The sequence below is a fragment of the Phoenix dactylifera genome, chromosome 2 (genome assembly GCF_051530095.1).
Source record: "Phoenix dactylifera cultivar Ajwa chromosome 2, Ajwa_hap1_PhDact_Kaust_v1.1, whole genome shotgun sequence".
In the NCBI taxonomy this organism is placed as follows: Eukaryota; Viridiplantae; Streptophyta; class Magnoliopsida; order Arecales; family Arecaceae; genus Phoenix; species Phoenix dactylifera.
The window spans coordinates 47,847,543-47,873,359 of NC_143191.1; the positions used below are offsets into that span (position 1 = coordinate 47,847,543).

The 25,817-nt window shown below is 45.7% G+C and overlaps 3 protein-coding genes across 3 annotated transcripts; 2 read left to right on the top strand and 1 right to left on the bottom strand.

Moving 5' to 3' along the window:
- Positions 1 to 2,614: 2,614 nt before the first annotated feature.
- On the bottom strand, positions 2,615 to 3,901 carry LOC103717109 (fasciclin-like arabinogalactan protein 14). Its single transcript, XM_008805370.5, has one exon. The coding sequence runs from the start codon at positions 3,603 to 3,605 to the stop codon at positions 2,706 to 2,708; it is 900 nt and encodes a 299-aa protein (XP_008803592.1). The 5' UTR covers positions 3,606 to 3,901; the 3' UTR covers positions 2,615 to 2,705.
- A 16,431-nt stretch (positions 3,902 to 20,332) lies between these two features.
- Positions 20,333 to 20,815, top strand: LOC149768377 (uncharacterized). Its single transcript, XM_089928337.1, has one exon. The coding sequence runs from the start codon at positions 20,333 to 20,335 to the stop codon at positions 20,813 to 20,815; it is 483 nt and encodes a 160-aa protein (XP_089784463.1).
- Positions 20,816 to 21,679: 864 nt separating this feature from the next.
- Positions 21,680 to 22,240, top strand: LOC149768378 (uncharacterized). The gene has a single exon (XM_089928338.1). The coding sequence runs from the start codon at positions 21,680 to 21,682 to the stop codon at positions 22,238 to 22,240; it is 561 nt and encodes a 186-aa protein (XP_089784464.1).
- Positions 22,241 to 25,817: the final 3,577 nt, after the last annotated feature.

The following is a 25,817-nucleotide window of genomic DNA, read 5'->3' on the forward strand; positions in this document are numbered from 1 at the left end:
ATCGATTGGTCTAGCTCGCGAACCTCCCATGTGGCGGCGGTAAAGCGGTCCAGGTACTCTTTGAGGGACTCCCCCTCCTTCTGCTTGATGTCCAGGAGGGAGTCTGATGTTCGTCGCTGGCGCCGGCTGGCAGCAAAGTTGGTGGCGAACTGCCTGCCGAGCTGCTCAAAAGAGGACACCGTGTTCGGCTTCAGACCAGAGAACCAAAGCCGAGCGGTCCCTCGGAGGGTTGCTGGGAAGGCCTTGCAGAGTATGGCCTCCGAGGACCCTTGTAGGGCCATGAGGGCCCGATAACTCTCCAAGTGGTCGAGGGGGTCGGTGATTCCGCTGTAGGGCTCCACCTGAGGCATTTTGAACCTCGCGGGAACTGGCTCGTCCTCGATCTGGCGGGAGAAGGGGGACTTGGTAGTGAACTCAAAGTCCCCTTCCTGTCTTGCCTTCTTGTTGTGGAGTGCCGCAATCTGGCGCTCCAGATGCTCGACTTTTCGGTCGAGCTCCCCCACCCGTGGGATTGTCGCTGTGGTTTGCGCCAGCTCACGGTGATCCGGGGCTGACTCCGCCTCAGAAAGTTGGGGTCTCCGGTCAAAACCTTCTCCCGGTAACTCTCTCCGGGGAGAAGCTCGTTCTCCATCGTTGGCTCTGGAGGAGCCATGCAAATTTTGGCTGGGGAGAACCGGGCCGTTGGGGAGACACTCCGGCGGGGCTTGGGCCTGCGGGGGAAGTGCCGGTAAAGCCTCCACGCGCCGCAGGCCCTGAACGGCGGCGGCCAGGGCCTGGACTTGCTGTGCCAGGGCATTGAACTGTTCCGGCTGGACCTGAGGAGCTGGGTCAGCCGGAGTTGGAGAATTCTGGACGGAGTGTCCAGGACTTTGCGGGGGACGCCGGGAGACGTTAGAGGTTTCCTTACTTCTCAACTTCATGACTGCTACTCGGGCCCTTCCTCTAGCGCCAACTGTTGCTGGAAATTGGACCCGGGGGCAACCTTCGGTCGAGGAGAGGAAACGACTGTTTGTTCTCACGGCGGGGCGGCGGTCTGTCGGCGGGCGGCGTCCTCCGTCCGGGGCGGTCGGAGAGAAGGAACAGCAGGTCCTCGCAGCGGGGCGGCGATCCGTTGGCTGGCGGCGTCCTCCGTCCGGGTGCCTGCACACGAACCGGTGGCCGGGTTCTCCGGCGCCGGCCCTCCGACGCTCAAGTCAGGGAGGGGGCAAATAGTGGGGAGAAGGAGATAAACAGTGATTTTTGGGTGTATGAATGTTCCGATCCCCTCTTGGGAGGCCAAGGCTCCCTTTTATATGCGGGGGTCGGTTTACCTGCGATGTAACAGGGCGAGGCCGTAGTACGGCTTGGCATGTTGTTCAGGTCGGCGCTCGGTCAGGCGAATCATTGCACTGATGTCGGCGGTATGGCCGAGATCAGAGACTTATCATAGTCGACTAGACCCTGCTGGGTCGATTTGCCGTGGAGAGCCGGGGATCCGTAGATGTTAGGAGCCATGCGCATTTATTGTGGAGTAAGCCGGAGATCCGCATTTATTATGGAGTAAGTCGGAGATCCGCATTATTGGTGGAGTAAGCCGGAAGATTACAGCGGCCATGCGCAATAAATGCCGGAGGGGTGTTAGAGTACGGTCCTCGGACATCGGGGTTTCTCTTAGGTCGGAGGTTTCGGGGTCGGTCGTCTTGTGGCCGAGCGTTCCGAGGTCGGACGCTGACTTCGGCTGTCCGGGGTCGGAGGTTGTGCGGCTTCTTAGGGGTATTTATGTCATTTGGGGGGAAACTTTATTCCCCCCAACAATAATAATGGTCAATTGCGGACCATGATTTCCATTGAGAAGAAATAATGTGAGAGACTTGACAAGCTCCCAGCATTGTTCTATGGAGATTGTTACATATCAAAAAACTGCACAGTTTACAAGCACAGCCTTGAATAAATATGAGAATGCACAGAATAATCACCATGATATCCTTTTACAATGGAAGATAACCTATAATCAACAAATGACAGGTTACATTAACAGATCAAAGACATGGATGATACCTCTACACATTGCTTCACGGCCAAACAAAAAAGAAACCAAATCTTTCTTGCTAAAATATCACGAATAGAACTGTCGAGTTTCTTGGTAAAACAACGGAAGGAAGGGAAAATTAATTAGATAGAAGAGTGATGAAGCAAACCCTAGGTTTCAAGAGAGCGACAATAACAAGATGAAACGGACGTGGAGTGGAACCGAGGGGAATTGGGGCTCGAATCGGTTACAAATGAGTCCAAATAAAGGAGATATAGCAACCCTTCAAAAAGGATACGGATTTGGGGGGGAGCGTCCATGGCCGCCATTGCCAAGGAGCGTTTAATTACTTGGATTTCTAATCTACCATATGGAGTGCAAAAGTTTGCACTCTCTGTGCGGAAGGGGGTCGAGTTATTATTTGTGGCTTCCTATTAAACGAACCTTTATTAGTTATCTTTATAAGTTTTTTAATTTTTATGCTACCCGTCCGATATAAAATTGCATTTGCAGTTGAAACATAGGATTTGTGAAGGCAAAAGTTATTCATGAGTTCTATTGGCATATTAACCGCTACATAGAAAGATAACTGATGAAACCAAAACCATTCTTATTAATTTCCAAGCCCACAATTTAACATCTCAAACCAGTGACATTACAATCAAACAAGCCATGACCCCTCGCACGCTCGGTTAAATTAGCAAACACCTAGGAGAACAACCCCCATGGCAAGCCCCATGGTTGCACCCACGACTACTCGGCCTGCCGAAGAAGGGGATGTTGGCGCTTTCCCAGCTTCCTTAGGTGGGGCAGCTGGCGCTTCGGGCACGTTCCCGGTCGATGGTGATGATGCACTCGCTTTTGGAGCATTTGCAGGACCGGTGGCTGCCTTTGGAGCATTTGCAGGGCCGGTGGCTGCCTTTGGAGCATTTGCAGGGCCGGTGGCTGCCTTCTTCTCCATAGGAGCCGGTGCAGGTTTCACCTGCTTTGCCGGAGAGGAAGCAGGTGTCACCTGCTTTGCCGGAGACGAAGCAGATGGCGGTGTGGTGACAGGTGCAGTTGTTTTTCTCGCACCATCAATACCAGATGGGATGATGGGATCGGAGATATGGAGGACTGATACTTTGTCGGAGTCTGTTCCAACCACGTTGATCAAGTAGGACTCGAGGGGAGACCCCGGGGTAGCTGAACCAAAGATAATTTCCCTTATAGGCCTCACCGTGACCTTCACGTACCCATTTTGGTTGGCTGCGAGGCCGGTGGTTTGGAAAAGGGTGGGGACAAGGGAAGTCTTATCAGGAAGGTGGCTGATACTATAAGGGTCATAATAGCCGAGGACGACATGGACGAACATGACATTCTTACGAACGTCGGCCGGTAGGGAGGAAATGGGGGTTATTTCTGAGTTCTTAACAGCAAGAACGGTGACGTTGTCACGGCGGTTGATCTCATCAACAAGGTTAGCTTCTATGAGGTATTTGGTAAATGTAGAATAATCACTAAGTGGATTAAGGATCTCAAGAATATCAGTGGCTGTGACAGGAGAGAGGAGGAGGAGGGGTAGGAGGAGGAGGAGTGCTTGGGGCTTGGGGGCCATCTTCCAATGGCCTTGGCTTGAGATGCTAATGCTGCGAGGTTGAGATGGGTCTTGGTGGGGAGGGGAAGGAGCTAAGGGGGATATATAGAGGGAGATCAGTTCTTTAGGGTTGCTATTTTTGGACAGGTGTCCCACTAAATTTAGCGGTGTGATGGGTTGCAAAAGAATTTATACCGTAAGGGGATCTAGTGTTCAAGTTGGGAAGGTCAGGAGACTATTTTGGATGATTGAGAAGCAGTTCTAATTTTGGGAGGGATGTAAATATAGAAGTAAGTTAAGGAGTACGACCTCTTCTTCGTCACAGATCAAAGAATCTATTGAACGATGTGGAGAGGGTTCCTCTGAGGCACGGCTATCAAGTTTGACTTTCTCTTTGCCTGAATATGGCTCGAAAGTCAACGGGGCATAGCATATCATAATTCAAACATGGCAGCAAAGTTAGGACCAATTAATTGCATGGATATCACATTTCCCCAAGGCTGCATTCAAAGTAGATTTCCATCATTTAGCAAATTCAATGTCTTATCTAAGTTTGGCAAGTACCTAATTATCATCACATGTGCATGTTGTTCTTTTTTGCTGTAGTCGATCCAAGCTCCAGTTCTTTTGGGAGCTACCTTTCGTGTCTATATATGGTTTAAAAATCTGAGTTTTATTTTAGCAATCCGAGTACTTTTGATATCGATATATTTTTAGGTAAGAGTTATAAGGCACAATATTACCTACAGTCTTCCATATTTGTGTATTAAATCCCCAAATCTTTATATGTCCTCATCAATCTCTACGATCTACTTCATTGTGCATGTTAGTTCTTTCATTATGTTCTTTAACCAAACCACGGTTAAAGATTACTACAGTCGGAAGAGGGCAAAGAAAAACTTGAAGTGAGTTCGAGTGGAGAGAAATTTAGGAGTTGGATTTTTTTTTTTCCCCTCTCAGCCTACTCACTTTTCTCACCCTAGCTCCCCACCCACCTTATATCTTTCTGCTTTCCTCTCTCTAAGATAGCAGCCGGGCGAATTTTTTCAGGCATCCAACCCATACTAAATCTTAATAGGATCCATCTAGCAAAACCTTATAGGATTTGAAATGGATTTGAGATTTAAAATTAGAATCCGTTAGGGTTTGGGACGGGTTGGGGATTTTTGCTCCTTGGGTACCCGCAACCCGAATTCAATTATTTATAATATATTTTATTAAATTTTATAAAAATATACTTGATCCCAAGCCTCAAGGATATCTAACCTCTACCTTTATCACTAGGCTACAAAAAATATTTATATTTATTAAATTTTATATTTATTAATATAAATATTTATAATATATTTTATTAAATTTTATAAAAATATATTTATTTTGAGGGGACTTGATCCCAAGCCTCAAGGATATCTAACATCTACCTTTATTTATACTCATTTTTAGTTGATATTATTGCCCCCCCCCCCCCCCCCCCCTTTCTTTTTTTTAATATTTTCTGGATAGGTACTTGAACCAATCGAATAACTGAATCTGAATAAATATTAATCGAGTGGGTTCAGGTACTAGATGGATTTATCATTTTTTGATGGGATGGGTCTAGAAGTTTTGATTAAATTTTTAATTAGGTTTGAGATGAGTTCTGGTAGTAGAATTTTAAATGGGTCGGGTACGGATAGGGCAAAATTTGTGAGTACCCTACCCCCTACCACTCCTACCTCTTTCTCTTTCTCTATTTTGTAAGAGCATGGCCAAACATATGGAAACTATTGATAAACTAACACTATTAGTGGAATAGTTTAAGAATCTTTGATTTAGGCTAAAAAAATCCCAGTGATTTATATGTAAAGAGTTATAGAATTGTAGATTTAATACAAAAATATAAAATTCAGGAGAATTAATATGCAAATATGAAAGTTTGTGGTAGGGTTGTAAATGGGTTGGATTAACCTATGAATCGACCTGGTTTCAACTTGATTAGACCGGTTGTATTTGAGAATATGTGAGTTGGATTGGGTTTCAAAATTGGACCTAATCTAAATTTTGGGTTAGGCCTAGATTTTATACTTTCAACCCAACCTGACTCGACCGATCTGTAGGTCTAATTTGGGTCAACAAAAAATGAATTTGATTGACTCAAATATAATTATTTGATCCAAAAATTCAAATTGTATAAACTAATTCCTCTTTTTTCCATCTCAAAAGCCACGTCTTCTCTCAAATATTTTTACTTAAACATTTATATTTCATCGTTTGTTTTGGTAGAATCTTTTTTATAAGGTTCAATTATATCAATATATCAATATATATATATTAAAAAATATAGGTTGTAAATTTAAGAATGATTAATTCCTCAAATGAAATTAAAAACTTTTGACTAAAAATTCAAGTTTAAGTTGAGTCTTTTAAATTTTATTTAAATTTAGTAATTTATACTTAATTATCAATTACTATGTTTTAGCATTGAAATAATAGCTAAATGCTCGACTTCAGTTGCAAATTCGATCCAATCTGGTTCCGACCCAAACTAGAACATTTCAGGTTTCTTCCAGGTCATGCTTGACCCTGATCCAACCCAAATATCCCACAGTCTAAAATTCTTTTCATAGACCAAACTTGGCCCATCTGGTTATCTAATGGATTGGTCTAAATCCAAATCATGCCCTGAATATGAAACCAAATTGTGTCGAGGTCAAGCTTACCTCGGCCCAACTCAGCCTTTCTGCAACCCTAGTTTATGGGACTAATATAAAGAGCCTATATCCATGTAGTTTATTATAAGAACCTTAGTTTTTTCAATAAATTTTCTAGATTTAGTTTTTTTTTTGAATTATGAGGAAGACAAAAAGCCTAATCAAAATTTTGTTTAACCATATGAAATCAAATACAGTAAAATAGTTATTGTTGGCGGAAAAATGAATTGCCCCGAAACACATGAACGCATCGCCAGCACGTGACTGGTGGCGCCCGACCTCAAGGCTCTCGACCTGGAGGCGCCCGACCTCAGGGCTTCCGACCTGGCGCCCGACCTCAGGGTGCCCGACTTCATGGCGCCCGACCTCAGAGACGCCCGACCAGGAGTCCGACCTCGGCATTCTTGACCTCGGAAGCCCGACCTCACCATCCACCCGCTGCGGTCACATCCTTCTACAGCCCAATCGGGGACCATGCCCTGCTATCGCTGTCAACAATTAATGCGCATGGCCTTCGCAGATCTCCGACTCACTCAACAGTTAATGTGCATGGCCTCCGCTGATCTCCGGCTCACTCAACAATTAATGTGCATACTATCCACGGATCTCAGGCCCTCCACGGCAACCAATTGACCCACTCAACTACGTCCGATCACCCACGATGACTCATTGGCTCTAGCCTGATCTTCCACGGCGATGCATTAATTCACATGATCGTGCTCAATCATGGCGGTAACTCATTCGTCCCGTCACATCACAGGTAATCCTGTACCCCTCTATAAAAGAAAAACCTCTTCCTCTTAGAGAAAGGTCCGAACTCTGGAAACTTTAGGAGATAATCTCTCTTCCTCTACACAATAGTCCCCTCTGACTTAAACATCGGAGGGCCGGTGCCGGAAACCCCGGCCACCGGCTTCTTGCAGGTCCTTCGGAGGATGCAGCCCACCGACAGACCGCCACTCTTACCGGAGCTCCCCTTTTTCAGCCAGTGGTCGCCCCCGGGTCCAATTTCCAGCAACAGTTGGCGCTAGAGGAAGGGCCCGAGTCGCGGCCATGAAGCTAAGGAGCAAAGGAGCTTCCAATGTCTCCCGACGTCCTGCATTAAGTATCGGATACTCAATCCAGAATTCACCACCAAAACCTCCGGCGGACCCAGTCCCCCAAGTCTAACCGGAGCAATTCAATGCTTTGGTACAGCAAGTTCAGGCTTTGGCCACAGTAGTCCAAGGCTTGCAGTGTATGGAGGCTCTCCCTATACCGCCTCCACAGGGTCAGGCCCAGCCAGTTCTCTCTCCAGACGGATCGACGGCCAACAATGGAGAACGGCACTGCTACCAAGGCTCAACCCGAGCGTCTCCCCGGAAAGAACCACTAGGGAGGAGCCTAGACAAAAGGCCACAGCCCTCGGAGACGGAATCAGCTCCAGGCGAACCAGCGCCGGAGTAGATCACTGTGGTAGTTCCCCAAGGTGGGAAACTCGATAAGAAGGTCGAGAGGCTCGAGCGACAGATCGAGGCGCTCCACAGCCAGAAGGCAAGGCGCGAGGGTGACTTCGAGTTTTCCACCAGGTCACCTTTGTCCCGCTAGATTGAGGAGTAACCAATCCCACCACGGTTCAAAATGCCCCAGATAGAGCCCTACAATGGGACTACCGACTCCCTCGGCCATCTAGAGAGCTATCGGGCCCTCATGGCACACCAAGGGTCCTCGGAGGCCTTGCTCCGCAAGACCTTTCCTGCGACACTCCGAGGAACGGCTCGGCTTTGGTTCTCTGGGCTAAAGCCGAGCACCATGTCCTCCTTTGAATAGCTCGGCAGGCAGTTCGCCACCAACTTTGCTGCCAGCCGACATCAGCGGCAAACGTCAGATTTTCTCCTTAATATCAAGCAAAAGGAGGGAGAACCCCTCAAAGACTATCTCGACCATTTCACGCCATAACCTGGGAAGTCCGCGAGCTCGACCAGTCGATAGCTATGTCAGCGCTAAAGACTGAAGCTCGGTCCTACAGATTCCTCCTCTCTATTGAGAAGAACATCCCCCCGACTTTACTAAAATGCTGACCCGAGCTCGAAAGTATGCGAAGGCCGAGGAGGCCATCGCCTCCAGGCGGGGTGCAGCCGAGCAGGCCTCGAAGAAGCAGAAAAAGCGCCGCGAGTAACACGGCCATTCGGGAAGCCAGTCTCCCTGCCAAGACAAAAACTTCCCTCGTTTGAGGAGTCCGTCTCGACAGCGGCCGCAACCCTGGCCGAGGTCCCCACCTCGACCTCGGGTGCCTCCAAAAAAGTACGTGAATTACACTCCCCTCAATACACCCCGGGCGGAGATCCTCATGGAGATAGAAGGACGAGACTACCTTCGACCCCCACCCCCGATGCGGGAGATGGGAGCTCGGTGCAACCCAAGAAAATATTGTCGCTTCCACCGGGACCACGACCATGATAAGGAGGAGTGCTTCCAGCTCTAAGATGAGATCGAGAAGCTCATTCGCCATGGAGTACTCAACGGTTTGTGCAGAACCGGCACGAAGAAAGAAGGCCGGTTGAAAATGCCGCACCGTCTGAAAATCCAAATGACAACAGGCCCATCACCAGCACCATCAAAACCATTGTGAGAGGACTGACCGAAGGAGGCTCGGTTGAAGAGCCAGCCGGGGGAGAAACCCCTCTGAAGCACCCACGTACTTCCGAAGCTATCTCGTTCTCGGACGAGGACTTAGAAGGGATTGAGACTCCCCATGATGATGCTGTGGTCATCTCCATGATCTTGAATAAATTTGATGTAAAGCGTGTCTTGGTTGATAATGGAAGTTCGGCGAATGTTTTGTATTATGATGCCTTCCAAAAAATGGGGATGATAGAAAGCCAGCTCCAGAGAATGAACGCTCCGCTGGTCGGATTCACCGGAGATTCGATCTCGGTTGAGGGCGGGATCAGTTTTCTTGTCACGGTCGAGCTCGCCCCTCAAGAAAGCACAGTGAGGATGGATTTTCTTGTGGTCCGCCTGTCCTTGGCCTACAACACCATTCTTGGACGACCAGTGCTTAACGCCCTCCGAGCTGTGGTCTCGACCTACCACCTGCTCGTGCGGTTTTCCACCGATCGAGGAGTAGGCGAGGTTCATGGAGACCAGTCAATAGCTAAGCAATGCTATATGGCGACCACAAAGCAAAGCAACTGGCTGAAGCACCGAGCCAAGTGGAGCAACCGGCCAAGGTGCCAACCCAAGCATTGGATCAGACACTGCCCATCGAAACTCTGGAAGTGCGGAACGCCTTCCGGAAAGAACGGGTAGAACCTGGTGAGCTTCTTATCCATATCTCCTTAAAAGAAAATTGCCCAGAGCTAACCGTGCAAGTCGGCTCCGGCTTGGGCTCTCACGAAAGAGACCATCTGATCGAGTTCCTTCGGTCCAATATAGACGTCTTCGCCTGATCGTCCGCGGACATACCGGGGATAGACCCTGAGGTCATGGTTCACCGAATCCAGGTGAAACCGACCTGCAAACCTGTGAGGCAGAAGAAACGGAGCTCCGTGCCGGAACGACAACGAGCAGTGTCCGAGGAGGTTGACAAACTTCTCGAAGCTGGCTTCATCCGGGAGGTCTCCTATTCAGATTGGCTCGCCAACATGGTCCTCGTGAAGAAAGCTAACGGAAAGTGGCGCATGTGCGTGGACTACACCGACTTGAACAAGGCCTGCCTAAAGGACAGCTTTCCTCTCCCCAGCATCGACCAGCTCGTTGACTCCACCTCGGGACATCAGTTGCTGACCTTCATAGATGCCTTCTTGAGATATAATCAAATCCGAATGGCGTCAGAAGATGAGGAGAAGACGACCTTCATCACCGACAAGGGCCTTTATTGCTATAAAGTGATGTCGTTCGGGTTGAAGAATACCGAAGCAACATATCAAAGGCTGGTCAGCTAGATCTTTAAAAATCAAATAGGCCGAAACATGGAGGTCTATATGGACGACATGCTGGTGAAGAGCCGAACAGCAGAGAACCATGTAGCTGACCTCGATGAGGCATTCTCTACACTCAGAAAGTATCAAATGAAGCTCAACCCTGCCAAGTGCATATTCGGAGTCACCTCGGACAAATTTCTCGGCTTCGTAGTAACCCAGCATGGAATCGAAGCAAACCCTGAGAATATCCAAGCGCTACTAGAGATGGTGCCACCAAAGACAGTCAAGGAGGTACAGCAGCTCACTGGGCGGGTCGTAGCTCTAGTAAGATTTGTTTTCAGATCAGCCGAGCAGTGCCTCCCATTCTTCAAAATTCTCAAGCGACCGAAGAACTTTCTATGGTCGGAGGAATGTCAGCAAGCTTTTGAAGAGCTTAGGCGCCTTCTTGCTTCCCCTCCATTACTCACAAAACCCCAGCAGGGTGAGCTCCTCTATTTGTACCTGGCCGTCTCCCCGGTCGCGGTAAGTTCGGTCCTGATCCGAGAAGAGAACAAGCTTCAAAGATGGGTGTATTATACTAGCTGGGTCCTGAGGGATGCTGAGACCCAATATTCCAAGCTGGAGAAAACAATCTTTGCCCTGGTCATCTCGGCTCGGAGGCTCCGACCCTACTTCCAGGCCCATATGAAAGAGTAGATGCCCTACAAGCCAATCGCAATATGTATTGCGAAAGGTTTTTTCTTTTGATTTGTCCAAATCATGTACATGACATTTAAATATGAATAAAGGCGTTATGTTTTATCATATGCTGTTGATTATATTTATGATAAACTCCTTAGATTAGGGCAATGGTTTTAAGACTATGATGAGATCATACTAGTGAGACTTAAAATCCTAAAATCCTAATCTTAAATATTCCCAGTCATTGGTACATTGAGTCGGAGATCAATGATTACCGGAAAGACTGGCATGTCTTATGTATGCTCGATGCAGAGGATGATTGATCTCACAATCATTTGTGTGGAGACACTAATATAAAGATGTGGGTGCTCATTAGAGGAATGAGTTCACTGAATTGACCTACAAAGAGAAATCTTATGAAGTCTTACTTACATGTCAAAAGATGATTCTCTTAGTGGGAGTTGTGCAACTGATCCTATGACCTGAGATCACCATGGTATCTTGTGCACATGAACCCATATTTTGGTTTACACTCATTCATGACAATAAGTTATGTACGAGGTCTTCTGGATATGGTGAATTGTGTACGAAGATTATGAGTAGGTCAACAAGGAATTAATCACTTCTAGTAAGAGAAGATAGCATCCTATTTATTCTAATCATATGATAATTCAGGAAGCCTTTGATCAAAGCAGAATGAAAATTAGAAAGAGTTTCTAATATTTCATTATTTGAATTATTATTAAAAGATTGAGAAAAATATGAATATGAAATTGAGTTTGACATATATTCATACTCATATACATATTTGGGATGCAGTTTGATTAAAGGATTGAATTGCACGGTAACTTGCCACTGAAGGGTATTTTTAGTATTTCCACCAAATTCCATATTTTCCGGGTAGACATGACACGTTGCTAGACGTCAATCTTGTCTTATAGGTTTGATCGAATTAAAGAGTTTAATTCGATCACCAATTAGAAAGGATTCTAATTGTTAAGTTTGGGTTCGCACAGTTTGGACTTAAATTGATTAGAAGAGTTCTAATCAAGTTGGGTCAACTTGCACTCACACCTATTGCTGGCTAAGTATGGAACCCAATGGGTCACACACAAGAAAACTTATTAAGGGTCTAATTGGATTAGATCATGTTTGCAAGATAGACATCCTAGCAGGTGTTGCAAACCCTTAGCTCTTGATTCGAATTGGATTCGAATCTAATTCTTAATTGATCTAATTTGATTAGATCATCTTCTAATATGGGTTAGCCAAGAGTTGGCACCTAATTGGCTTGGTTTGAGTCTAATTGGATTAGATTTAATAAATCATTCAATCTAGACCGTTAGATCTTGATCTACCGTTGGATGAAGACATAATGGAGAGTTGGTTTAACCCAATTGGATTGGGTTAGAGGATGGCTATCATAATTGACCATTGGATCTTAATCCCACCATTGGATGAAGACATAATGGGTCAAGTAAATGGCGCCTTGCATTGGAGCCCTTGGATCATCATCATGAAAGATCAAGAGGTGAGGCATGATGGACATGTGATTAGCATGTGATGTTGACTTGGTCAAAATATGGCACCACATGAAAGGACATATCATTTGATACACCTCTTCACTTGATCTGCACCTCCTCTTATTTGATATGGCCCTTAGATGATGTCCTTTCATGAAAGGATGTGTGGATGGGATGCATCCCTTGGAGATGCATCCCTACACCTATTATAAATAGGCTAGCACTCCATGGGTTTCATCATTCCAACTCCACCCCACTCCTCTCTTCTTTCTTTCTTACATTAGTTTCTTTCTTTCTAGCATTGCTTCTAGTGTGTCCTAAGCCAAGACAAGGTGGTCTTCTTTAGGACAAAAGGATTAGAAGTGATTCTAGAAGGTTAAAGAAAAATAGAAAGAAAGGAAAGCAAGCCATTAGAGTTCTTTAAGAATTCTGCATTAAGGATCAAAGTCTTTGGAGCTTAAGACTTAAATCAAGTTTTCGTGTGGATCAACGTTGGAGGGTGAACACTTGGGCACCTAGTGGAAATTCTGCATATTGGATTAGCGTTAGAGGTATTCTTCTATTTCTGCATTTATATTATATTATTTGATTGCTTCCATTAAGGTGATCTTGGCTTATAAGGGTTTTATGTTAAGGAACTTTATCAAGAAATTTTTAAAATTCCTAACTTCCGCTGCGCATTATAACATGCTAAAACTCTTCAGTGGTATCAGAGCCATCCTTAATTGGTTCAATCAAATAATTATATATGATGTATGATTATTAATTTACTATGAGATAGTAATGTCATATGCTTAATGAAATGCTGAAATATATGATTCATATATGATATGATATGTAATAAAATGTCATGATATGAAATTTTCCATATGAAAATATGTTGAAGCATGTTAATTAGTTGCTTATGATTTATACATGCTATGAGATAGCTATGATGCATGATAGCTTATTTTAGATATGTTAAATGTATGTTACAATTAAAGAATGTGCTAGAGACTAGTAAGCCCTCAATAAAAATTATATTAAGTCATAGTGTTGAAAAACTTTGAGCTAACCCATTCTAGAACAATTAATCTAATTGGTGTCTAAGGAAAGCACTAAAGGTGGTTACTTAATTAGGACCTTACTCTCTGAGTAAGGGGAGCCTCCCACCTGCTTACCTGGCCAATTGTTTGATTGCCTATTATGGATAAGCTTAATATTGATATAACACTATTGATAGCCTTCCTTCATGCCTCGATATTATTATGTCAAGATCCATGCTAGTTTGTTGTGCTAACACAAAACTTGCAATGGGGACTGATGTTATACTGTCTTGGTGCATTAAGATGCTTATGGCATATTTTAATATATTGCCTTGTTGTGCAACCACAAGGGCAATATTATTCGAATATGACTATATGGAAATGAAGGGTTTGACTTAACTAAAATATTATTGTTTGTTGTGCTAACACAAGGCAATAAGTATTTTAAGAGGACAAGATAAAGTTGAGAATTGCATGAGATGCAATTGGAAAGAGGTTCCTACCTTTGAACTCATAAGAGTTTGTTGTATAAACACAAGGCTTTTTATGATGAATTAGGATCTCAACCCTACTAAGAAAAATTATATTTTCACGTTTATCATAGGAGAGGGCTATGATATTCGATAAAAATAGTAGGAGACAAATTAGATTAAAGTCCTTATCTAGTTGCAAACATGTCATCATGATTGGTCTGCTTATATTAGTTATGTTCTTGCATATGTAGAATTATTAAATGGCTTCTTCACTTTCACTAAGAGGCATCTTAGATGCCAACAAGTTGACCGGACCAAACTATGTGGACTGGTTGAGGAATTTAAAGATAGTACTCACTCAGGAGAAAATTTCCTATATACTTGAAACCCCTGATCTTGGAGATCTAGGGGATGATGCTACAGAAGAGGAGGTTGCCACACATAAGATGTGGAAAAATGACAGTGTGACTGTCAAATGTATCATACTTGCCTCTATGAGCAATGAATTACAAAGGCAACATGAAGGCATGGACACTCAATCCATACTTCTCAATTTAAAAGAGTTGTATGGAGAACAAAGCAGGACTGCTAGGTATGAGATATCTAAGCAGTTGTTCCGTGCTAGAATGAATGAAGGAACTCCAGTGCAAAACCATGTTCTTATGGTTATAGACTTGATCACCAGATTAAGTCAATTAGGTTTTGCTATGGATAGTGAGCTCAGTCAGGATTTGATCCTGCAATCACTGCCTGATTCATTCTCTCAGTTTGTTGTGAACTTTCACATGAACAAGCTGAACACCTCCCTGCCCGAGCTGTTAAATATGCTCAAAACAGCTGAAGGCCATATTAAGAAGGATAAAGGTTCACTCCTTCTTATAGATGGCACCTCTAAGAGAAAATCGGGCAATAAGGGTTCTAAGAAAAGATTGAACCCTAAGAGTAGCATCAAAAAGAAAAAAGGAAAGAAAAACTCCGGATCAAGTACCTGTTTTCATTGCGGCAAAGCTGGACACTGGAAAAGGAATTGCAAGAGTTTTCTTGCAAGTATGAAGACCGATGCAAGAGTTGCATCAAAAGGTATGTTTATGTTACATGCCAACTTGTCATTAAGTTCTTCAAATTCAAATTCATGGGTATTGGATACCGGCTGTGGTTTTCACATTTGCAAATCTTTGCATGGACTACAGAAAATTAAAATTTTGAAGAAAGGTGACTTCGAGCTGTATGGCGCTGGAGGAGAGTCCATCCAGGCTGAAGCTGTTGGAACCTACAACTTGGAATTGCCTTCGGGAAAGCTCCTACAATTAGAAGATTGTTATTATATGCCCAAAATTATTAGAAATGTAATTTCCATTCCTTTGTTGTTAAAGAAAGGTTTTGAAATTAATGGAAAGGGCAATGGTTGCTCTATTTATTTTTCTAATAAGCATCTTTGCAATGGCATTATGGAAAATGGTCTTCTAGTTTTATTACTTAATGACAATGTCTTTCATATTAATAAAAGCAATAAAAGAAAGAGAGAGGAAGTGAATAATACCCTCCTTTGGCATTGCCGACTTGGTCACATAAGTGAATCAAGAATCAACAAGTTATACAAAGAAGAGTTCTTTGATCCTTATGATTATGAATCATTAGGAACTTGTGAATCTTGTCTTATGGAAAAAATGACCAAGTCTCCATTCACTGGACAAGGAGAAAGGGCAAGTGAGTTATTAGGACTTATACATACAGATGTATGTGGTCTTATGACAACTCCAGCTAGAGGTGGATACTCTTACTTCATCACATTCACTAATGATTTATCAAGGTTCGGATTTGTGTATTTTATGAAACATAAATACGAAGCCTTTGATAAGTTTAAAGAGTATCAAAGTATGGTTGAAAAACAAACCGGAAAGTGTATTAAAATCCTTCGATCTGATCGAGGAGGTGAATACCTTTCTAGTGAATTTTTAAATCATCTTAAAGAAAAGGGCATTCTCTCTGAATGGACACCTCCGTATACGCCACAACTAAATGGTGTAGCTGAACGGAGGAATCGTACTCTATTAGATATGGTAAGGTCCATGATGTGCTTTACAGATCTTCCTATTTTCTTCTGGGGTTATGCCTTAGAAACTGCTACATATGTGCTAAACAGGATACCTTCAAAATCTGTATCTAGTACTCCATATGAGATATGGAGAGGTAGAAAGCCCAATCTTAAATATTTTAAAATATGGGGCTGCCAAGCATATGTCAAAAGAAATTTTGGACATAAGCTAAGTGCTAGATCAGATAAATGTACATTTATAGGTTATTCCAAAGAAAGTATTGGATATCTCTTCTATCACCCTACTGAACAAAAGGTATTTGTTAGTAGGCATGCCACTTTCTTAGAAAAAGAGTTTATCTTAGAAAAGGGCAGTGAAAGAAGAATTGAACTTAATGAAGTTCAAGACCTACAAATAGAAACACAAGAAATTCTTCAACCAGATATACCCATTGATGAAGTACAACCACAACACACATCTCCTCTCCAAAGGTCAGATAGAGTGCGAAATGCACCTAAGAGGTATGGGTTTATCATTGAGAATGATGAAGCCCACATCGTCGAAAATGATGATCCTCTGACCTATTCGGAAGCTATCATGAGTAATGACTCTAACAAATGGTTAGAAGCTATGAAATCCGAAATAGACTCTATGTATACCAATCAAGTATGGACTTTGGTTGATGCACCAGAAGGTGTAAATCCTATAGGTTGCAAATGGGTCTATAAGAAGAAGATTGGAGCAGATGGCCAAGTAGAAACCTACAAGGCTAGATTGGTGGCAAAAGATTTCAGGCAAAAGCAAGGAATTGACTATGATGAAACTTTTTCACCAGTTGCCATGCTTAAATCTATTCGAATTTTGCTTGCAATAGCTGCATACTATGATTATGAAATTTGGCAGATGGATGTCAAAACCGCCTTCCTTAATGGTTATCTTGAGGAAGAGGTTTACATGACACAGCCAGAAGGATTTGTCTCAAGTGGGAGAGCAAATCAAGTATGCAAGCTTAAGAGATCCATTTATGGATTAAAGCAAGCATCGAGGAGTTGGAACATCCGTTTTGATACAACAGTCAAAGAGTTTGGTTTTATCAAAAATGTGGATGAACCATGTGTGTACAAGAAGACTAGTGGGAGTGCCGTTGTCTTCTTAATATTGTATGTAGATGACATACTAATCATTGGAAATGATATTCCAATGTTACAATCGGTCAAGACTTGGCTATCAAAAAGCTTTTCCATGAAAGACTTGGGAGAAGCATCTTATATACTTGGTATAAAGATCTATAGGGATAGATCTAAAAGGATGTTAGGCTTGTCCCAATCTAAGTACATAGATCATGTGCTGAAAAGATTCAGCATGGAAGGAAGTAAAAGAGGTTACTTACCTATGAGTCATGGCATACGTCTCTCTAAGAAGATGTCTCCTAAGACATCTGAAGAAAGGAATAGAATGAATTCTATTCCCTATGCTTCGGCAATAGGATCAATTATGTATGCTATGCTATGTACTAGGCCTGATGTTGCTTATGCCTTAGGCATAACAAGCAGATTCCAGGCTGATCCAGGAGAAAATCATTGGATAGCTGTGAAAAATATTCTTAAGTACTTAAGAAGGACTAAAGATATTTTTCTAATTTATGGAGGATCTGAGTTGAAACTAGAAGGATTTTCTGATTCTAGTTTTCAATCAGATCCAGATGATAGCAAGTCCACTTCAGGGTATGTCTTTATCCTAAATGGTGGTGCAGCGAGCTGGAAGAGTTCCAAGCAGCAAACTGTAGCTGACTCAACTACTGAGGCAGAATACATCGCTGTAAGTGAAGCCGCTAAGGAAGTTGTCTGGATGAAGAAGTTCATCGCTGAGTTGGGAGTAGTTCCTGAGATTGCTGGACCAGTTTCAGTTTATTGTGACAACACTGGAGCTGTTGCTCAAGCAAAGGAACCAAGATCTCATCACAAATCCAAGCACATTCTAAGACGCTTCCACCTCGTTCGAGAGATCGTCGAGAGACAAGACATAGTCATTGAACGAGTAGACACAAAGAACAACTTAGCAGACCCGTTCACTAAAGCTCTACCACAACAGCAGTTCGATCGCCACCTCGATTGTATGGGGATAAAATATAAGAGCGATTGGCTTTAGTGCAAGTGGGAGATTGAAAGAGTAGATGCCCTACAAGCCAATCGCAATATGTATTGCGAAAGGTTTTTTCTTTTGATTTGTCCAAATCATGTACATGACATTTAAATATGAATAAAGGCGTTATGTTTTATCATATGCTGTTGATTATATTTATGATAAACTCCTTCGATTAGGGCAATGGTTTTAAGACTATGATGAGATCATACTAGTGAGACTTAAAATCCTAAAATCCTAATCTTAAATATTCCCAGTCATTGGTACATTGAGTCGGGGATCAATGATTACCGGAAAGACTGGCATGTCTTATGTATGCTCGATGCAGAGGATGATTGATCTCACAATCATTTGTGTGGAGACACTAATATAAAGATGTGGGTGCTCATTAGAGGAATGAGTTCACTGAATTGACCTACAAAGAGAAATCTTATGAAGTCTTACTTACATGTCAAAAGATGATTCTCTTAGTGGGAGTTGTGCAACTGATCCTATGACCTGAGATCACCATGGTATCTTGTGCACATGAACCCATATTTTGGTTTACACTCATTCATGACAATAAGTTATGTACGAGGTCTTCTGGATATGGTGAATTGTGTACGAAGATTATGAGTAGGTCAACAAGGAATTAATCACTTCTAGTAAGAGAAGATAGCATCCTATTTATTCTAATCATATGATAATTCAGGAAGCCTTTGATCAAAGCAGAATGAAAATTAGAAAGAGTTTCTAATATTTCATTATTTGAATTATTATTAAAAGATTGAGAAAAATATGAATATGAAATTGAGTTTGACATATATTCATACTCATATACATATTTGGGATGCAGTTTGATTAAAGGATTGAATTGCACGGTAACTTGCCACTGAAGGGTATTTTTGGTATTTCCACCAAATTCCATATTTTCCGGGTAGACATGACACGTTGCTAGACGTCAATCTTGTCTTATAGGTTTGATCGAATTAAAGAGTTTAATTCGATCACCAATTAGAAAGGATTCTAATTGTTAAGTTTGGGTTCGCGCAGTTTGGACTTAAATCGATTAGAAGAGTTCTAATCAAGTTGGGTCAACTTGCACTCACACCTATTGCTGGCTAAGTATGGAACCCAATGGGTCACACACAAGAAAACTTATTAAGGGTCTAATTGGATTAGATCATGTTTGCAAGATAGACATCCTAGCAGGTGTTGCAAACCCTTAGCTCTTGATTCGAATTGGATTCGAATCTGATTCTTAATTGATCTAATTTGATTAGATCATCTTCTAATATGGGTTAGCCAAGAGTTGGCACCTAATTGGCTTGGTTTGAGTCTAATTGGATTAGATTTAATAAATCATTCAATCTAGACCGTTAGATCTTGATCTACCGTTGGATGAAGACATAATGGAGAGTTGGTTTAACCCAATTGGATTGGGTTAGAGGATGGCTATCATAATTGACCATTGGATCTTAATCCCACCATTGGATGAAGACATAATGGGTCAAGTAAATGGCGCCTTGCATTGGAGCCCTTGGATCATCATCATGAAAGATCAAGAGGTGAGGCATGATGGACATGTGATTAGCATGTGATGTTGACTTGGTCAAAATATGGCACCACATGAAAGGACATATCATTTGATACACCTCTTCACTTGATCTGCACCTCCTCTTATTTGATATGGCCCTTAGATGATGTCCTTTCATGAAAGGATGTGTGGATGGGATGCATCCCTTGGAGATGCATCCCTACACCTATTATAAATAGGCTAGCACTCCATGGATTTCATCATTCCAACTCCACCCCACTCCTCTCTTCTTTCTTTCTTACATTAGTTTCTTTCTTTCTAGCATTACTTCTAGTGTGTCCTAAGCCAAGACAAGGTGGTCTTCTTTAGGACAAAAGGATTAGAAGTGATTCTAGAAGGTTAAAGAAAAATAGAAAGAAAGGAAAGCAAGCCATTAGAGTTCTTTAAGAATTCTGCATTAAGGATCAAAGTCTTTGGAGCTTAAGACTTAAATCAAGTTTTCGTGTGGATCAACGTTGGAGGGTGAACACTTGGGCACCTAGTGGAAATTCTGCATATTGGATTAGCGTTAGAGGTATTCTTCTATTTCTGCATTTATATTATATTATTTGATTGCTTCCATTAAGGTGATCTTGGCTTATAAGGGTTTTATGTTAAGGAACTTTATCAAGAAATTTTTAAAATTCCTAACTTCCGCTGCGCATTATAACATGCTAAAACTCTTCACCATACTGTGGCCATACTGACCGACCAGCCTATGAAGCAAATTCTGCAACGATCGGATCGCGCCGGAAGGATTGCAAAATGGGCAGTCGAGCTCGGAGAGTTCGACCTTGAATACCGTCCGAGGCCGGCAATCAAAGCCCAAGCGCTCGCTGACTTTATTGTTGAGTGCACTTTGCCGGAAGATCCCGAGCTCGCACACACGCCAACGGAGGAGACCTCGAGGCAACCATGGGTTCTACATTTGGACGGCTCCTCAACCTCAGGGGGTAGTGGAGCAGGCCTCATTCTCACTAGCCCAAATGGGGTAGTTGCGGAGCAGGCTCTACGCTTCGAGTTTTCTGCCTCGAACAATGAAGCAGAGTATGAGGCACTCATTGCCGGGCTCAAATTGGCAAAGGAGCTGAAGGTGGAGGACCTGAAGGTCTTCAGTGACTTCCAACTGGTCGTGAGCCAGATTTTGGGAGACTTTGAAGCAAGAGAGCCATCGATGCAGAGATATCTCCAAAAGGTGTGAGACCTCACGTCCATCTTGGGCTCCTTCAACATCCAGCACATTCCTAGAACAGAGAACATGAGGGCAGACCAATTGTCGAAGCTGGCAACTTCCCGCATGAGCGAGCTCCCTAAGGCAACAGTGTTTGAATACCTCCAAATGCCCAGCACAGAGGAGCCCGAGCCAATCCTCTGCATCGAGACCGAGCCGAGCTTGATGGACGAGCTCGTCAGCTATCTGCAGAACGAAGTCCTCCCCAGTGATGAGCTCGAGGCCCGCCAAATCAGGCATCAAGCCTCCCGATACATACTATATGAAGGCAAGCTTTATCGAAGGTCGTTCGCTTCTCCCCTTCTCAAATGCCTCCACCAATCAGAGGCGAACTATGCTATGCGAGAAGTTCATGAAGGGATATGCGGGACCCACTTGGGAGGACGAGCACTGGCCCACAAAATCCTGCGCCAAGAATACTACTAGCCCACAGTTCAAAAGGATGCATCGGACTTCGTCCGAAGGTACGATCGGTGTCAGCGGAACGCCAACATTCAGCGCTGGCCCTCGGCCCCACTGATCTTGATCAGTGCCCTCTGGCCATTCGCCCAATGGGGGATTGATATCCTGGGGCCATTTTTCCTAGCCACCGGGCAGAGAAACTTTTTGGTTGTCTCCATCGACTACTTCACCAAATGGATCGAAGCCGAACCAGTGGTCTGGATCTCCGAGCCGAAGATGCGGAACTTTGTCTGAAAGTCAATAATCTGTAGATTTGGACTCCCCCGCATCCTTATATCTGACAACGGCCGTCAGTTCGACAACGCCCATTTCATAGAATTCTGCTCCGAGAACGGCATCGACCACCGCTTCACCTCGGTCGCCCATCCACAGATGAATGGAGAAACCGAGGTGACAAACCGCACCATCCTTCAGGAGCTCAAGGCTAGGCTCGACCGATCCAAAGGGCAATGGGTCGAATACCTCTACAATGTTCTCTGGGCATACAGGATTACATTTCGACTTCCCACCGACGAGACCTCCTTCAACCTGGTGTATGGAACGGAAGCTGTCATCCCCGTGAAAGTCGGGCTCCCCTCACCAAGAGTAGAGTACTACAACGCAGCCTCCAACTCCTCTCAGTTCCGGGGCAACTTGGACCTCATTGAGGAGACAAGGAAAGCTGCCCGAGTCCGCATTGCGAGGTATCAACAAGAGGCGGCACAGTACTACAACTCCAAGGTAAAGGCCAAGCTTTTCAAGGTGGAAGATCTCGTCCTCAGGAGAGCTGGAGCTTCTCAGGCTACCGAACAGGAAAAGCCCGCCCCGAACTGGGAAGGACCATATCGGATTGCTCGAGTCCAGTGGCCCGGAGTGTACAAATTGGAGTCACTCGAAGGGACCCTCATACCACGAAGCTGGAACTCCGAAAACCTTCGGATGTATTATCAGTAAAGCCCCCAGGGGTCCTCGACGATTGGAAACACAACTCTCGTTCCTTCCTTATGTTAATTTATTCGCAGCTCTCCCTTAATTATTCCATACTCTTCCTAATATTGGGACGCTTGTGAACTTCAGGATACTCGACCAAGCTCGGATGCCCGACTAAGTTCGGATGCCCGACCAAGCTCGGATGCCCCAGCCAAGTTTGGGATACCTCGCTACGTTGACGTCGAGCTCGGCCTCGATCTCCATCAAAGACCCCGACCAAGATCGGGATGCCCCGTTGAGTCGACAGCGAGCCCAAGCTCCCTCGACCTCGGAAAGCATCGCGGGGTCGAAAGCGAGCCCAAGCTCCCTCGACCTCGTGCTCGATCCCCCGACTAAGGTCGGGATGCCCCGCTGAGTCGACAGCGAGCCCAAGCTTCCTCGACCTCGGAAAGCGTCGCGGGGTCGACAGTGAGCCCAAGCTCCCTCGACCTTGTGCTCGATCCTCCGACTAAGGTCGGGATGCCCCGCTGAGTCGACAGCGAGCCCAATCTCCCTCAATCTCGGAAAGCGTCACGGGGTCGACAGCGAGCCCAAGCTCCCTCGACCTCGTGCTCGATCCCCCGACTAAGATCGAGATGCCCCGCTGAGTCGACAGCGAGCCTAAGCTTCCTCGACCTCGGAAAACGTCGCAAGGTCGACAGTGAGCCCAAGCTCCCTCGACCTCGTGCTCGATCCTCCGACTAAGGTCGAGATGCCCCGCTGAGTCGACAGCGAGCCCAAGCTCCCTCAACCTCGGAAAGCGTCACGGGGTTAACAGTGAGCCCAAGCTCCCTCGACCTCGTGCTCGATCCCCCGACTAAGGTTGGGATGCCCCGCTGAGTCGACAGCGAGCCTAATCTCCCTCGACCTCGAAAAGCGTCACGAGGTCGACAGCGAGCCCAAGCTCCCTCGACCTCGTGCTCGATCCCCCGACTAAGGTCGGGATGCCCCACTGAGTCGACAGCGAGCCTAAGCTTCCTCGACCTCGGAAAACATCGTAAGATCGACAGTAAGCCCAAGCTCCCTCGACCTCGTGCTCGATCTTCCGACTAAGGTCGGGATGCCCCGCTGAGTCGACAGCGAGCCCAAGCTACCTCGACCTCGTGCTCGATCCTCCGACTAAGATCGGGATGCCCCGTTGAGTCGACGGCGATCCCAAGCTCCCTCGACCTCGAAAAACGTCACGGGGTCGACAGCGAGCCCAAGCTCCCTCGACCTCGTGCTCGATCCTCCGACTAAGGTCGGGATGCCCTGCTGAGTCAACAGCGAGCCCAAGCTCTCTCGACTTCGGAAAGCGTCGCCGGGTCGACAGCGAGCCCAAGCTCCCTTGACTCCGAGAAACACCGCCGAACAATGCCGAGTCGACAGCGGACCAAGCCTCCCTCGACCTCGCGCATAATCTTCCAACCAAGCTTGGGAAGCTCCTTACCATCAATCTCCAGCTCGACCTTCACCTACTTCAGACTCCTTCGAACGAAAGCGCGGCTAAGTCCGAACGTCAACTTAAGCCGAGACGGCCTGCCACGACGACCTCGAGCTCTGCCTGACGATGCCCTGGCCGAGCTCGAAAAGGCCAAGTCACTGGCCATAAGCTCAAGTTCTGCCTGATGACACCTCGACCGAGTTCGAGATCAAAGAGCATGAAAGCTCCAATGATGACCCAGCCTCGGCCTATGTTATCATTGAGCCCGAGCTCGAAGCTTCAACAAGCTTCTCCTGGAAGTCGAGCCCAAGGACTTGGCGAAATCTCTTCAGAAGGTAGGCCTAAAGGCTTAGCAGGACTTCTTCGAAGCCCGAGCACAAGGACTTAGCGAGTCCTCCTAAATTCTAGGCCTAGAGCCTTAGCGTAATTCCTCCAGAAGTGGAGTTTGAAGACTTAGCAAATTCTACTGAATTCTACCGGAGCCTAAGTCTAAAGACTCAGTCGAGCTCGAAGACCTGGTGAAATGCGGCAGACAATAATCCAACTCAAGCAGCCAAAATAAAAGTTTATCAACTATGCAAACAAAAGCAGACACAAACACTCGCAGGGTCTGAAAAGAAGATATTTCATTAATAAAAGCCCGAGGGCTGAGTACAAAACTTGACCTTGAGGTCGACTCACCTGGCCGGACAGTGGCCGCAGAGGTCGACCTCATTTACAAAAGAACAAAGAAAAAAAGAGAAAAAAGGAGGCTAAGTCCTATGGGGCAGTTGCAGCTTCGACGCCGACCTCGAGGTCATCCACAACAATCACCTCGAAATTTTCAGCCGGAGCCTCCTCATGTTCCTCCATCGATCCGGGCACATTCACAGTAGCCTCGGTTGGAACGCCGCTAGCAGCCTTGGGAGCAACTTCAGACGCTCCTTCAGAAATGCCTTCGGCAACTTCTCCGGGGGAAGCCTCCTGAGCGGTCTCCTCGACCGCTTCGACCCCAGCCTCGATGGCTTCCTGCTCGGCATCGGGGCCCGCAGGCGTCCTGCTGGCTGCGCTGCCGTCCGTCGGACCTTCGGGCTCGTCCTCGCCCTCGACGATCCCCCCACTGGGCTGAAGACTATCGAAATCGTACTGAGGGTAGATCCGCCGCATCTGCGTCCGAAAGTCTTCGAAGCCGCGGATAAGCCCATCCACGGCCTCTTCCTCCATTAAATTGCGGAACTCTTCCGACTCCCGGAAGAGTTGCACCGCATTTTGGGCTAGCTCCAAAGCCCTTTTTTCTCGAGCCTCGAGCTGCTTGATCTTCAGCCGGGCGACCCCCGCCTCATGTTGATGACCAACGATCGCAAAGCGAGCTTCGGCTAGACGCTCCTCGGAGGCGCGCACCTCTGACCTGGCCAAAGCGTGCTGGCCTTCTCCTCTTTGAGCTCCGCAATCACTGATCGTAGCTTGACCTCGGCGGCCTCCGTCCTCGCAAGGGCCTCCCTTCGCGAGGCCTCAGCTTCACCAAGCCTCTTCTCGGCCTCCTCCTGCGCCCTCTGGCACCTCCGAGCCTTATCTCGATAGTCGGCCGCCCCAGGGATCAACATATCGACCTCGTAAAGATGCTATAAAAAAAATGAAGGAGTGAGCCGAGACCGAAAGTCGAATATGGGAGTTAAGGCCAAGAAATAACTTGCCCGAATGGTGGAGCAGAAGGTCCCATCAATGAGGCTATTAAAGTCCGCAGCATGGAACTCGGCTCGATCGGCCGGAAGTAGCATGACGCAGAATACTTGACGCGCTATCTGGCCGTCGTGGAGAGCTGAGTCACCCTCGAAGATGGTCCACTCTCGGCAGTAGGGCCTCCCCTTCGGAAGGGTCTCATCCCTTGAAGGATCCGGAAGATTGGGTCTCGCCGAGCTCGGCAGAGATGAACTCGGGACCCCTAGGCCACTCTCTGGCTCGGGCACCGAGCGCCGCAACCGGACAACCTGACGACTGGAACGCTGAGAGATAGGGGCTGGACAAGCGAGGGCCGCAGAAGTCCTCGCAGAGCTCGAGCCCGCGTGCTCGGTGCCCGGAACCTCCTTCCGGACAGGGTCGGAAGTCCCGGTCCTGGGGACACTCGCTTCGGTGGCCACGCCCGTCGAAGACCTGGCTTTC